This window comes from Lytechinus pictus, chromosome 8 (genome assembly GCF_037042905.1).
Source record: "Lytechinus pictus isolate F3 Inbred chromosome 8, Lp3.0, whole genome shotgun sequence".
Taxonomy (NCBI): Eukaryota; Metazoa; Echinodermata; class Echinoidea; order Temnopleuroida; family Toxopneustidae; genus Lytechinus; species Lytechinus pictus.
The window spans coordinates 24,846,171-24,860,371 of NC_087252.1; the positions used below are offsets into that span (position 1 = coordinate 24,846,171).

Consider the following 14,201-nt stretch of genomic DNA (forward strand, 5'->3'; position numbering starts at 1 on the left):
TATCTGGCAACATTTCTAACAAGCTGTTGCGAACGAAGCGCGCGATCATTTTTTTTTTTACCTTTTAAATATAAAGATCTAATTTCGTAAAAGATTTTGACATAATATTCAGAAAATAATATGTTTAATTCCTTTTGCTTTCCTATTTCTTTATCTCTCTCTTATTTTTCTTAGTCTTGAAAATATGTACGCCAGTGCGAGATCATGTAACAAAGTTTCAGTTTGATCAGTGTTCATTATTATATGTCTAATACTATATGATCTCTGGTGGGGTTGGGGGCTGTCAATACAAGCCAGACCCGAAACAAATAATCATCCTTCGATTTAATACCCCCACCAAATACTTGTATTTTGCCATGTTCTCTCTTACCTGAGTAATGTCCAAATATTTGAATTTCATGAGAGGGATGAGAGGTAGGCCCTTCTATCCTGAATTTTTTTTTACATTTTGAAAGTTGAAACCCTTTTCACTGTACTCGTGGACATCGCCTGGTCATGAATATTGACAATTAGATATCAAGACTACTGTCAATGTTACATGCTTTTGATCGAGAGGAGTTATTCTAATTTCACAATTTGTTCATGCTTCCAAAACAGGCTTTCGTTGTTTAAGTTTTAACCCCATAATAGCATGCATGTATATAAGTGTTTCCTTAGTATTTTCTAAGTATTTCCTCTTCTTCGTTGAAAGTTTGATTGCACCATTTAATTAAATCTACATTTTTAAAATTATACTCCACAACATTGGCCTACAAAAATTATATTGCAAGTTTCAAGCGAGCAAAGAGTTTAACCTTTTTTTTAATGAAAGTCTAATTTTGTAGCGTATTTTGTCATTTTGTTTTATGTTTACTCTTTTACCTTTTATCCCCCCTTTTTTCTCGGTTGTCGATTTTTTTTTTTTTTTTTGGGGGGGGAGATACACAAGCGCCGAAATCAATAAGCCAGTGCCCTTCATAAATTTAGTATCCCATGATATGTTCTCTTTTTTAAATTCGTTTACTGATCATGAATTGGACAGTGTGGAAAATTATTATTAAAAAAGAGCCATCCCGGCTTTGTCCCATTTTCTTCCGTTTGAATTAGTTCCTTTGTTCGTAACTCAGATCTAGACTATTAAATTCATTGTTACATAAATAGTTCCATTTTCCGCCAAAAATTAAATCCCACACACACTCACAAGCATCGTCCAACTGACACATTTTGCAGTCATTAACATACACCCACCCCATCCACAAAAGCAAACACGCTCTCTCACACACTGTCTCTTCGCCCTACACACGTCCCACAACACATATCGTCCCACCCCCACACACCTTAACATTGTTTTTTTTTTTAAATAAGTGCACATCTAGTTTCCAATAATGCATATAGCATTTCCATTTATTTGAAAGCAGGATAAAAGAGCATTGTAGATTAAATGCCTTGCTCACGGGCATAGGTGCCGCGGCCGGGGATCGAACCCCGGACTTTCCATGTATAGCCAGGCGCCTTAGACCACTCGGCCACGGCACCTAAACATCAATCTGCACCCACAACAACACCCCCCCACATTATATAACTTCCTCTCCCACATCCTCCCACCCACTTTCTCTTCCTCATCCTATTGAAACCATGAAATCTTCACACTCTTTCGAATTATGCTGTAAATTCATTGTCATTCATACTTAACCACTGACGTACACCCACACCACACACACTGCCATACACACACATCTTCACTTTTATTTTTACGCCCTCTCTCTCTCTCCTCCCCCCCCCCTCTTTCATTCCTGAGCACACAGACAAAATTACACATTAGTATCCATTTCAGACACACATATCGAGGCTTCCCCCACTTCTCTCTCTATCTCACTCGCTCTCTCTCTCTCTCACATGTATATCTATCTTTTTATCTCCATCTCACTCTTTACATTAAACAGGTAATTGAACTTGCAAATCATGTGATCAGGTTGAAATAAATTATTTTATTGCATTTGATACCTGGAAATATTCATATAAATTCTTTTATTCAGCCCTTCTGGATCTTATTTAACTTAACCCTTCTCATATTTTTTAAACTTATTTTACCCAAAATACTTTTTTTTCGTTTTTGAGGGGGGGGGGGTAAATTTGGGCTCACATTTAATTGTTTGTAAAGCGATAGGGAAGGCCTCTGCTTTACTAAATCACTGACATAAAAAATATTGATTTTGATTATTGAGTTTGCAAACAATTCTGTATTAAAGTATCTGTAATGTAATTAAATTTCATCATAAACACGAAAATTACCAAGTCGGAGTACTTTTGTTTGTAACGAGGTCTGTAGACAAACATGACCCGCAAATTGGAGTTGTACTAAATAAAGAAACAGGTTCTAACGATGTTGTGTTAAAAAAAACCAAAATATTAATCAAACTAAGAATAGATGATGAGATCTCTATCTAGTACTCATCCCCTTCCTCTTCCTCGCCCTCTGCATCGACGGAATCAACTCCGACCTCTTCATAATCCTTCTCAAGAGCAGCTAAATCTTCACGGGCCTCGGAGAACTCTCCTTCCTCCATACCCTCTCCGACGTACCAATGGACGAAAGCACGCTTGGCGTACATCAGATCGAACTTGTGGTCAAGGCGGGCCCAGGCTTCGGCGATTGCTGTTGTGTTGCTCAACATGCAGACGGCACGTTGGACCTTGGCAAGGTCACCACCGGGAACGACAGTGGGTGGTTGGTAGTTGATACCGACCTTGAAGCCAGTTGGACACCAGTCAACGAACTGGACTGTACGCTTGGTCTTTATGGTTGCAATGGCAGCATTGACATCCTTTGGGACGACATCACCTCGGTACAGCATGCAACATGACATGTATTTACCATGACGAGGATCGCACTTCACCATCTGGTTGGCGGGCTCGAAGCAAGCGTTGGTGATCTCAGAAACAGTGAGCTTCTCGTGGTATGCCTTCTCGGCAGAAATAACTGGAGCATAGGTAGCCAGTGGGAAATGGATGCGAGGATAGGGTACCAAGTTGGTCTGAAACTCTGTCAGATCGACGTTGAGGGCGCCATCGAATCGAAGAGAAGCAGTGATTGAGGAGACGATCTGACCAATGAGGCGGTTCAGGTTGGTGTAGGTGGGACGCTCGATGTCGAGGTTACGACGGCAGATATCGTAGATTGCCTCGTTGTCGACCATGAAGGCACAATCGGAATGTTCCAAGGTCGTGTGGGTGGTAAGGATGGAGTTGTAGGGCTCTACAACGGCTGTGGAGATCTGTGGAGCTGGATAGACGGCGAACTCAAGCTTGGACTTCTTTCCGTAATCAACGGAAAGACGCTCCATTAGCAGGGAGGTAAAGCCAGAGCCGGTGCCACCACCAAAGCTATGGAAGATAAGGAATCCTTGAAGACCTGTGCACTGGTCAGCCAGCTTCCTGATCCTATCGAGGACAATATCAATAAGCTCCTTTCCGACGGTGTAATGCCCACGGGCATAGTTGTTGGCAGCATCCTCTTTTCCGGTGATCAGTTGCTCTGGGTGGAAAAGCTGGCGATAGGTTCCGGTGCGTACCTCATCTGAAAATGATTGAGATATAATGTTGACAGATGAATACCACCATTTTACTTCATAGTACAGAAAGAAGATGGAAAAGGGAATGTTTGAAGTATCGATTGATCCCGTGTGCCTGAACTATTAACATTATCCTAATGTAAACATAAAAATAATTCAGTTTGGAGAGGTTCCTCATCAAACAGAATGGTCTGTGATTTAGCTATATCGGGTAAGTGAGCCCAATGTGGACATTAAGAACAAAGTGCAAATTTGCACCTTTAAATGCAGCAATGGTTGTTTGCACGCGGAAATTCTAGTTTGCATCCTAAAAATAATGTGTGAATAACTTTCGTGTACAAAAAGGAAATTTGACTTTTTCTAAATCGTATGTAGCTGACTCACCTCACTGCCCCCTCACATATGCAAAAGTTGGTACTCAAAGAATCAATACTGAATTCAACTTTTCAAAATTAAGGAGAATGGATGGATCAAGATTTGAAAAAAGTAAAGTACATTATCATTAATTCAGCAAAAAGGCATAGATCATCACAAGGCATATATTTAACACAAGTTTATATTAAGTTAATTGAATTCAATAAGCTGCATACTTACAAAAGAGATATTCTCACATATGAAACGAATTTTCACCCGCCCCCCCCCCCAAAAAAAAAGGAAGAAAAGACATGACAGAAATTTGTGTAATCTTACCGACAACAGTTGGTTCGAGATCGACAAAGACGGCCCGAGGAACGTGCTTTCCAGCCCCAGTCTCACTGAAGAAGGTGTTGAAGGAGTCATCACCACCTCCGATGGTCTTGTCTGAGGGCATCTGACCATCAGGCTGGATGCCGTGTTCAAGGCAGTACAACTCCCAGCAGGCGTTACCGATCTGGACTCCGGCTTGACCGACATGGATAGAGATACATTCACGCTGTAAAGAATATTAAATATCCGTAGTCCGTAAATATTCGTAAATATTTGTCTTTTTAGATTGATTTTAAAATCATGAATCATGATGAATATCAAAATGGCAACCTATACTCTTTTCCGAGCTATGAGTAAATAATTATGTTCCATTTCCTATTATTACACCAACGTTGAAACAAATCAAATCCGGATCTTAATCGTTTCCATTATTAATGGAAATACAAATGGTCATCTTCAATAGGGGAGTTTATCGCTTTCAGTTATTAATTTCAAAGTTTCTTTATTTACCCTTACGAAGAATATCTAAACGAACATTTTCGCCCTTCACATTCCGCTAATATAATCGTATCAAATCGGGAATTAACTTTTTAGCCTGTCTTATCCCCTTGTATAAAATCATCTGTCTCTGGTAAAAGAAAACAATGTTAATATACAAAATGCAATTTACAACCATGGCAAATAATTTAATATCACAATGGAATATAAAAAAGCATAAACCCCCAAAAGTCAAGGATTAATACATATTTACTTCTATTTTGTTTCCCAGGCATAGCAATCATTATAAAACCCGATCACTATCCGATCAAACTAGGTTTGCTTGTTTTTATTTTGTTAAAATGTAAAGAAAAGTAAAGAAAATTCGCGTAAAACATTCTTAGCCAGTAAAGCAGTACGGACATTTAGCATTTTAGATACCAAGAAAGAAACACAATTAACATAGTATCTGTAGTGCTATGACCTTTTCCAAAATGCTTTAGCAATCAGGTTGATAATTTCGTACATTATTTTATTCCACCTGGATGATATAAGCTGATTAGTAAGGCTATAAACAATAAATGCAAAATTGTCGGCTGAATGATTTATTGATCTCATAAGGAATGTTTCCGTTGATAGGCACGCCACGGCGCGCCTTGTCGTGCCTATCAACGGAAACAACACCGAGGCTATTAAGTTTAGAGAAAAGCCAAAGAGAGATAGAGAGAGAGAGAAATGGATAGATAGAGAGAGAGAGAGTAAGAACGAGAGGGGGAGAAAGAGAAATGGAGAGAAAGAGAAATGGAGAGAGAGAGAGTGTGTGTGTGTATATTTTATTCTGTTTGTTAGGGTTGGTGTGCGTGGATTAAAAATAGAGGGGCAAAAAGAAATAGGTGCGGAAAAGCCGAGAGAGAAATGAGATGAATTAGGCGAAAAGGGAGTAAAAATGGTAGCCACAAAATGCATAACGTCATTGTCTATGGTGTGTGTGTGTATGTTAGCAAGAGTGTGCGTGGAGAAGAGAGGCAAAGAGAGATAGTTATATACGGAAAAGCGGAGAGAGAGGGACAAAGGAGAGGCGAAAATGGTGTAAAAATGAAGGATGGAGTGAAAGAGTGAGAGAGAGAGAGAGAGAATAATTATGTATGTGTGTGTGTGTGTGTTATTAGTTAGCCACAAAAGGTGTACATTATATCGTTTCTAAGACTATGGTGTGTGTACATGTATATTAGTCTGTTTGTTTGTTAGAGTGTGCGTGGTGGAGAGATAGAGAGAGTGAGATAAGGAAATCAAAATACTATATCCTAAAATACATATCTTTTTATCTGGTTTTGAAAAATACGCATTTTCCCTTTAAAAGTAATGATGATATCGTAAGAAGCTGTTTCTTTTTCTATTCCAATTATCAACTCGCTTAAAAAGGCAAATCATCTAATTTATTTCTGTTAAAAATGTCAATCCGCTGTAAAGCAAGCATTAAAGGAACATTGATTAAAATCATAAAAATAAAACAAACTTACCATGTTTGAAGATTTAGCGTTAAAGGCGACAAAAATGGTAAGAAAATATATTAAACAGATGTATTGCTCTGAGGACGTCTGATGCGTAGCGCTAGCAATTCCCAAATGTGACGGTTTATCACATCAGCCGTGTATTCATAATTCATGTTTTGTTTACTAATATTCAGCAGTCAGCGAATGATGAATGTGTTACTAGCTAGCCACAAAGGGTGCATAACATTTCTATGGTAGCTATTATGATCTGCAACAATGGTTGCTTACAGTCACTTACCAACAGAGAGAATCATTTCAGGCATCGATGAACCCTCGAGTAAGGGTGGATTCAGGATTTCCCAGAGGGTCACCTCCCCCCCGAAAATGCCTAGGGGTCATGGCCCACTTGACACCCCACCCTTGATCTGCTTCTGCCGTCATTAAAGGTCAAGAACACCTCAGAAAAATGTTGATTTTAATCAATAGAGAAAGATCAGACAAGCAATATGCTGAAAATTTCATCAAAATCGGATGTAAAATTGAAAAAGTTATGTCATTTTAAAGGTTCGCTTATTTTTCACAAAATAGTTATATACACAATTTAGTCACATGCAAATGCGAGAATAGATGATGTCCCTCACTCCCTATTTCTTTTGTTTTTTATTTTTTGAATTATACATTATTTCAATTTTTACAGATTTTACAATAAGGACAATCTTGACTGATCCATAAAATGTTAAACAATGGTAATTCCTCATGTTCATGGAGAAATAAAACATTGATTCACATGACAATGGGGAGAAAATTAGAATATTTCATATTTCCTATAATAAAATACAAAATAAATAGTGAGTGAGTGATGTTATCAGTTCCTTCATTTGCATACCGACTGGGATGTGCATAGAACTGTTTTGCGAAAGTTAAGAATGTCATAACTTTCTTATTTTACATCCGATTTTGATGAAATTTTCAGCATTATGCTTGTTGGATTTTTCTCTTTTTATTCAAATCAACTTTTTGTTGGGGGTGGACTTGTCCTTTAATGCAGATAAGGTTTCGGGGGACAAGGCTTTAGAGAAATATATAGTGCTGTGGAATAATGATTATGGTCAGGGGGCACCAGGGCACTTTGATTAGGGGCAAAGACGGCTTAGTTCTAAACGTCATCTCATTTTTTTCTCAATAGATTATTACTATATAGGTAACGATGCACAAATCTCTCCTTTTACTCAATTCTTAACCCCCCCCCTCTTTCTCCTCATTTTATCACTACTGGAAAAGACATAGATGAGTCATCACCCCCTGCCCCCTGCGTGGCCCTTACCCTCATAATTGTGATGGTAATATCCTAAATCCAGTAATTGCATCATCAACGTGGTCAGTTTTTATTTGAAGGGTATGTATGAGCAACGTACAATTATGTTAATATACATGTACTTCTTATTTCCCCATCTTCTCCTCTTAGAAGATGCACTCCCAGTTCATGTGGCGACATGGTCGTGATAATTATTATAAAAATTCTGCTTTTGTCATTTTTATACAGGGATATTGAGGGAGCCATATTTCTAAGCGCCCAACGAATGTTTTATTTCCACGTCTTTATGATTCTGGCATGCCCACACACATTGTAAGCACATTATCCACTCCCTGTGGAGTGTTTCACTTACAGTTTCCAACTCAATGGCTCGGCATAGGAGAGTTTTTCGCATCTTTATCCACTGGGTAGGTCTTCCCATTTATAAGCTGGGTAGGGAGTGGCAAAGATAGGATTGATGCCTTGACAGGGATGTTCGGCCACGGTGGGATTCGAACATACGACCCTCTGATTGCAAGGCGAGAGTCGAAGCCGCTGTACCAAGACGATTCTCCCTTTGATTTTTAATTTGCATCTATTTCACAATATGCAATAGTTATGTCCTTAACATGAAATCGTAGAATTTTAAGCAGTATTCTACCTAAACAAATTAATTTTCCGCTGTTATTGACGTGACTCTGGATTTTAAACTTTCTTCAATGGTTTATTCCTGCTGTGTATGACCTTTCTGAGATAGCTCACTTTTTGGTAAACTTCATTTTGCGTGCTGAAAATAATAATAAAAAAGACATTAAATAGTCATCATCCCAACCTTCCCTTCTGATACTCAATCATATTAAAGTATGAATCATACAATGCTACCATGGCTGCAGTCACATTGATAAAACGGTACCCAGACCGACAAAAGCTATAACGGTATTGCCATTGACTTATCATCGGTCGGTCTGTCCGTGTATCAATGGTGTGACTGTAACACATCCCTTGCTTGTTATAAACCAACCCATCAATTCTCACGCGTCGTTGATTCCTTTCATGAAGCAAAAAGATTAATATCTATATAGAGAGAAGGTTTATGAATTTCAACTTATTGCCTGGGTCATGCAGTTTGTATGCAGTTGCATGGTTACTTTTGAAGCTCCTTGGTTACGTGATAGTTGTTTCATTCTCTCACACGAGGTCCAACATGCAGAGGCGTGTTGAGCCAGAAATACGGAGGGGACTAGACATGGCATATCTGGCAAAATTTCTTACAAGCTGTGGCGAACGAAGCGCGCGATCATTTTTTACCTTTAATTATAAAGATCTAATTTCGTAAAAGATTTTGACATAATATTCAGAAAATTATAAGTTTATTTCTTTTGCTTTCCGATTTCTTTATCTCTCTCTCTTTTTTTCTTAGTCTTGAAAATATGTACGCCAGTGCGAGGTCCGGTAACAACGTTTCAGTTTGATCAGTGTTCATTAGTATATGTCTAATACTATAGGATCTCTGGAGGGGTTGGGGGCTGTCAATACAAGCCAGACCCGAAACAAATAATCATCCTTCGATTCCAGAATACCCCCAAATACTTGTATTTTGCCATGTTCTCTCTTACCTGAGTAATGTCCAAATATTTGAATTTCATGAGAGGGATGAGAGGTAGGCCCTTCTATCCCGATTTTTTTTCACATTTTGAAACCCTTTTCACTGTACTCGTGGACATCGCCCGGTCATGAATATTGACAATTAGATATCAAGACTACTGTCAATGTTACATGCTTTTGATCGAGAGGAGTTATTCTAATTTCACAATTTGTTCATGCTTCCAAAACAGGCTTTCGTTGTTTAAGTTTTAACCCCATAATAGCATGCATGTATATAAGTGTTTCCTTAGTATTTTCTAAGTATTTCCTCTTCTTCGTTGAAAGGTTAATTGCACCATTTAATTAAATCTACATTTCTAAAATTATACTCCACAACATTGGCCTACAAAAATTATATTGCAAGTATCAAGCGAGCAAAAAGTTTAACTTTTTTTAATGAAAGTCTAATTTTGTAGCGTATTTTGTCATTTTGTTTCATGTTTACTCTCTTACCTTTTATCCCCCCTTTTTTTTCTCGGTTGTCGATTTTTTTTTTTTTTTTTTTTTTTTTTTTGGGGGGGGGGAGGGGGGAGGTACACAAGCGCTGCAATCTATGAGCCAGTGTCCTTCATATATCTAGTATCTCATGATATGTTCTCTTTTTTAAATTCGGTTACTGATCATGAATTGGACAGTGTTGAAAATTATTATTAAGTCACCCCGGCTTTGTCCCATTTTCGTCCGTTTGAATCAGTCCCTTTGTACGTAACTCAGATCTATTAAATTCATTGTTACATAAATAGTTCACTTTTCCGCCGAAAATTAAATCCCACACACACATGCACACACACACAAGCATCATCCAACTGACATATGTGGCAGTCATCAACACACACACCCTACCCACCCACCCCCAGCCACAAAAGCAAACACGCTCTCTCTCTCTCTTCGCCCTACACACGTCCCACCCTCGCACAAACCTTAACATCAATCTTCACCCACAACAACACACACCCCCACACTATATAACTTTCTCTCCCACATCCTCCCACCCACTTTCTCTTCCTCATCCTATCAAAACCATGAAATCTTCACACTCTTCCGAATTATACCTATGGATACCTATGGATGATTCTGAACGCAGTCTAATGGGGTGTTGCAAGAAAGTTACGTTGCAATTGATTGCAAATCGACTGCAACTTTGCAGCCGATCCCGATCGACTGCAACTAGCAATCAATCGCCAATTTGCGTTGCAAGAAAAAGGCTTGCGATTGAACGCAAGTTGCAGCTGATTTGCAGACGATTTGCAGCTGTAAACAGGGTCTGCAGCACAAGACTAGCTGATGAAGCAAAATAATCCTTGCAATAATCGTGATTGTGGAAGAGAGTAAGTAGAAAATATTCATTTTTCACTGCTTTCTTTCTCCATTATGTATGTTTTCAGAGAATTTATATGTTTTAGACCTATGCCAGGGAAAACATTATTTTGTAAAATGTGAAAATGTATCTTTATCGCCAGTCGAAATTTCACCTTCAAATTTTTTTTACCACACAGTTTAAACCCAGTCCCACACTTGACTTTTTGTGTCGGTAATGCACTGTTGTACCAACAACACGGCAGGACATTCCCGGTGCAGTGCTGTTAAAAATCACCCTGAAGCAAGTAAATTTGTAGGCTCTAATTATGTATGAAACATCGAAAATGACCTTAAAAGATTATTATTGTTCATATTTGAAATGATTTTTAAGTTATATAAGTTTCAACGGCTAATAACCATCCAGTAAATGGATTCAATGCAGTCGAATGGCCACAACTTTTGAGAAACACTCGACAGAAAGCAATTTTTTGTTTTTAACTTAAAGGATTTTTAATCTAACGTTAGGCTTTAAATCAAAGACTTCCATTATTAGATCCTCTCCATTAGTCTCTCTTTTTTAAGAGTCTGTCTAACCTCCCTTTTTATGACTTTCCTTTGCCTGGCCTGGGATAGAATGAAAATTTTGCTCTTGACTTTGGAGGAATTGTTTAGATTTATTTAATATTATTTTATTTATTTATTCCTTTATTTTTAATTTTTTGGAGGGGGGGGGGGTTCTCCACATTTTTCGCCAGGCCAAAAAAAAACAACAAAGGTATAGGGGGTCTACATGTAGGCCTATATTATTAATTATTTTTAAAGATGTTATTGGGCTATTAAACCTATTGGCCACATCTGCCACATTCTTTGGGAAGTTTTAACATTGAACAGGGAGTTGCCCGCCCGGGGCTCTTTTTAAAATTTCTTACGGGCAGATTGCACAAGAGGTTCTTTGCAAGGACAGTCTATTTGTGTCGTTGATTTGTAATGATGTGCCGTATGAGTCACATTTTTAATATCCATCACATATGTATACATATATGTATACATCATATATGTAGGTCTACTATGCCGGGGGGAAGGTACTTAGATTTGGTTTGGACAAAGGTGTGCGGCTGAAGGTTTGAAACCCGTACCCATATTTACAGGTCATTTCGGCTAAAAAGGTACCCATTATTAGGGATTCATTACAGGGGCGGATCCAGGATTTCCACAAGGGGGGGGGGGGCACATTTTCGCCTGGAAAACTTGACAAGCAAAAAAAGAAAAAAGTTATCGCCCAAAATGTAAGGTAATTTTGTATTTGCACCAAAGACAAGAGTAGAATATGGACCCATGTTTAAGGCCAGTATCTAAAAATTGGGCCATGTTTAGGGATTTTCCAGCATAAAATCATACCCCATGTTTAGGGATTTCTTCCAAAAAGGCGACCCATTCCAGCGGCACATCCCCATATGCATTATTTTGTGAGTCCCCCCCCCCCCCGGGCTACTATTTAACTGACTCTAGTCTTAACTTGATTTTTATGCAAGCACATGAGGTGCTATATAGATGACAGATTTTTTTTCACTTTAAATTGTTTAATGGATGATTACAATGCTTTTCCAGGTGCTTACAGTAAAAGGGTGTCTCATATGGTGCATCATTATCATTTTATTAATATTGAATGCATAATCATGATTTTTTTTTTACATCCTTTTACATCAAGCACAATACTCGGGGGGGGGGGGGGGCATATGGTCCCCCTTCACATTTTTCAGAATAAATCTGCCACTCAAAATTTTATTACCGCACCACTGACTGGCGTTTTACTTTCAAGTCTTGCGCAACTTTTGAGACCAAATTTGCAATTCCCAGGTACAGGGTCAGGAAATTTTGCAACATTGTGTTTGTTTAAGTACATGTCAGACAAAAACATGATTACATGTAAAAAGTTAATTGGGTAATTTTTTTTTATTGACAATAGTAATTTAATGTCACTGATGAACTTTGTCTTGAAAATAACAAAAAAAAAATACATTTAAGAAGTTAAGAAAAAATATTTAAAAAAAAACATGAAAGGATTTTTTTTTTATACCAGATTTTTTAAAGTAAAGTTGTTAGGAACGCTCTAGAAAGGAATATGTACACCAAAGTTTAGCATTCTATTACAAGCTTTTTTTAGTAAATTAAAGCAAAAGGTATGATTCATAAATTTTTTATTGCGCCGCCCATAGCTGAGGAACCATAGTACCCCTCCCCAGGACAGAAGTGACTTTAATCAAAACACCCTGGGACTACTATAATGATTAACACACTGGCAACTGAGCTTAACTTGTATATTAATTTCATGAACATGTTTTATCTCTTTGCTTTTTGCTTTTAATTGCTTACTACAGTTATGACAAGGAAGTCTGGAATAAACCGAACCACCATAACTGTGTCTGCTACCATGTGTGTTCTTGCAACCAGCTGATTGATTCATTTTATCAACTCTTGAATGGTAGGTTACATGTAAACTGTATTATTATTAATAATTCACCATGATTGTAATGCGGATGGGGGTGAAATCTGTACACATTGACCAAAGGATAATGCAAAATGAAAAAAAGGCAAACACAAATCTCTATCTTGACTGGACTTCTCAGCAATGAAGACATCCCATTGATGGGGGGGGGGGGAGGGGAGGGGCGGTTGTTGTGCTCATCCAAGGTGTACTGTATGAAAGTGTGTATTTTGCTTTCATTGATTTAATTTATTGCATATTTTAATTTCCATGATTCATTTATTTGGGGAAAAACAATCAGTTCACACTTTTTTAGATTACATCATGGCAAATTGCCAATTACTATGGTCTCAGGAGTAAGCCACTTTCCCTCTATCTTATCATCATGTCAGTGCAAACAACGCCCTTACCAGCAGGCATAGGGGCATTTCTGCACCAATGGGGTGCACAAAAATGTTTTGCTAAGGGCGTTTTTGCACTGAAAGGACAAAATTTGAACTAACCCAAGCTACATGTATGTATAGTTATGGGCTTGCATTATTTCCTATATTATTATTTTTTATGGACAGGTTGATTATCAGAACTGAATTCAGAGCTGCTCCTGTCTGTAGTAAGATCATTTAGAGTGGACTTCAGAATGAGGGCGTTGCTTGTTTAAAATCTTCACTCCATGAAGCTCTCCAAATTCATCTCAAATTAGACTGCTTCTGGAAACCAGATTTGTTCCTTCAAGCAGAGACGCTTGTGGCTTTCCTGACTGGACTTCTATGGATTCTTCATGCCAACCTTAAGGACTGTGGTCTTCTGCATGATACATCAATTTCAAACAAGACATTCTGTGGTGAAACACTTGATGTAGATGATATGAAATTTTATTTCATATAACTGAATCTCAGAAGTAATTCCTCGGGAGCAAGAAACATTGAAAAATAAAAATAAAAGGTCCATCAATAATGAATGTCTTGAGCAGTGTTCTTTTTTTGTGCACAGATCAATGGATCTTTTCAAGTCCAAGCAGGGATGTAGTCAATGCTGACCTCGAGGCAACATTTTGCTGGCCTTGGTCCGAGTCACTGTACAGAATCTATGGGAAGTTCTCTCAAGCTGCCTCATGACTCGGAAGAATCAGCCTCGACCTCATCCCTGTATGCAAGTGTGATATATATCTACGATGCAATCTTATGATTAAAGAGAGCTTCAGATTTTGAAGTGTAGCAATCTCCTGAAATGTATGTTTTATTTGAAAATCAAACTAAAATATCTTAATTGGG

At 38.1% G+C, this 14,201-nt stretch overlaps 1 protein-coding gene and 1 long non-coding RNA gene across 2 annotated transcripts; one reads left to right on the plus strand and one right to left on the minus strand.

Annotated features, from left to right (window-relative positions):
* Positions 1–909: 909 nt before the first annotated feature.
* LOC129266701 (tubulin alpha-1 chain-like) lies at positions 910–6,532 on the minus strand. The gene is made up of 3 exons (XM_064103832.1): positions 6,236–6,532; positions 4,242–4,464; positions 910–3,556 (listed from the first exon to the last, which is right to left on the minus strand). Exons 1-3 carry the CDS (start codon positions 6,236–6,238, stop codon positions 2,424–2,426), a joined length of 1,359 nt encoding a protein of 452 aa, XP_063959902.1. The 5' UTR covers positions 6,239–6,532; the 3' UTR covers positions 910–2,423.
* A 3,853-nt stretch (positions 6,533–10,385) lies between these two features.
* LOC129266903 (uncharacterized) lies at positions 10,386–13,884 on the plus strand. Its single transcript, XR_010294474.1, has 3 exons — positions 10,386–10,474; positions 12,824–12,927; positions 13,500–13,884. It is a non-coding gene; the product is annotated as an uncharacterized LOC129266903 (long non-coding RNA).
* The last annotated feature ends 317 nt before the right edge of the window (positions 13,885–14,201 follow it).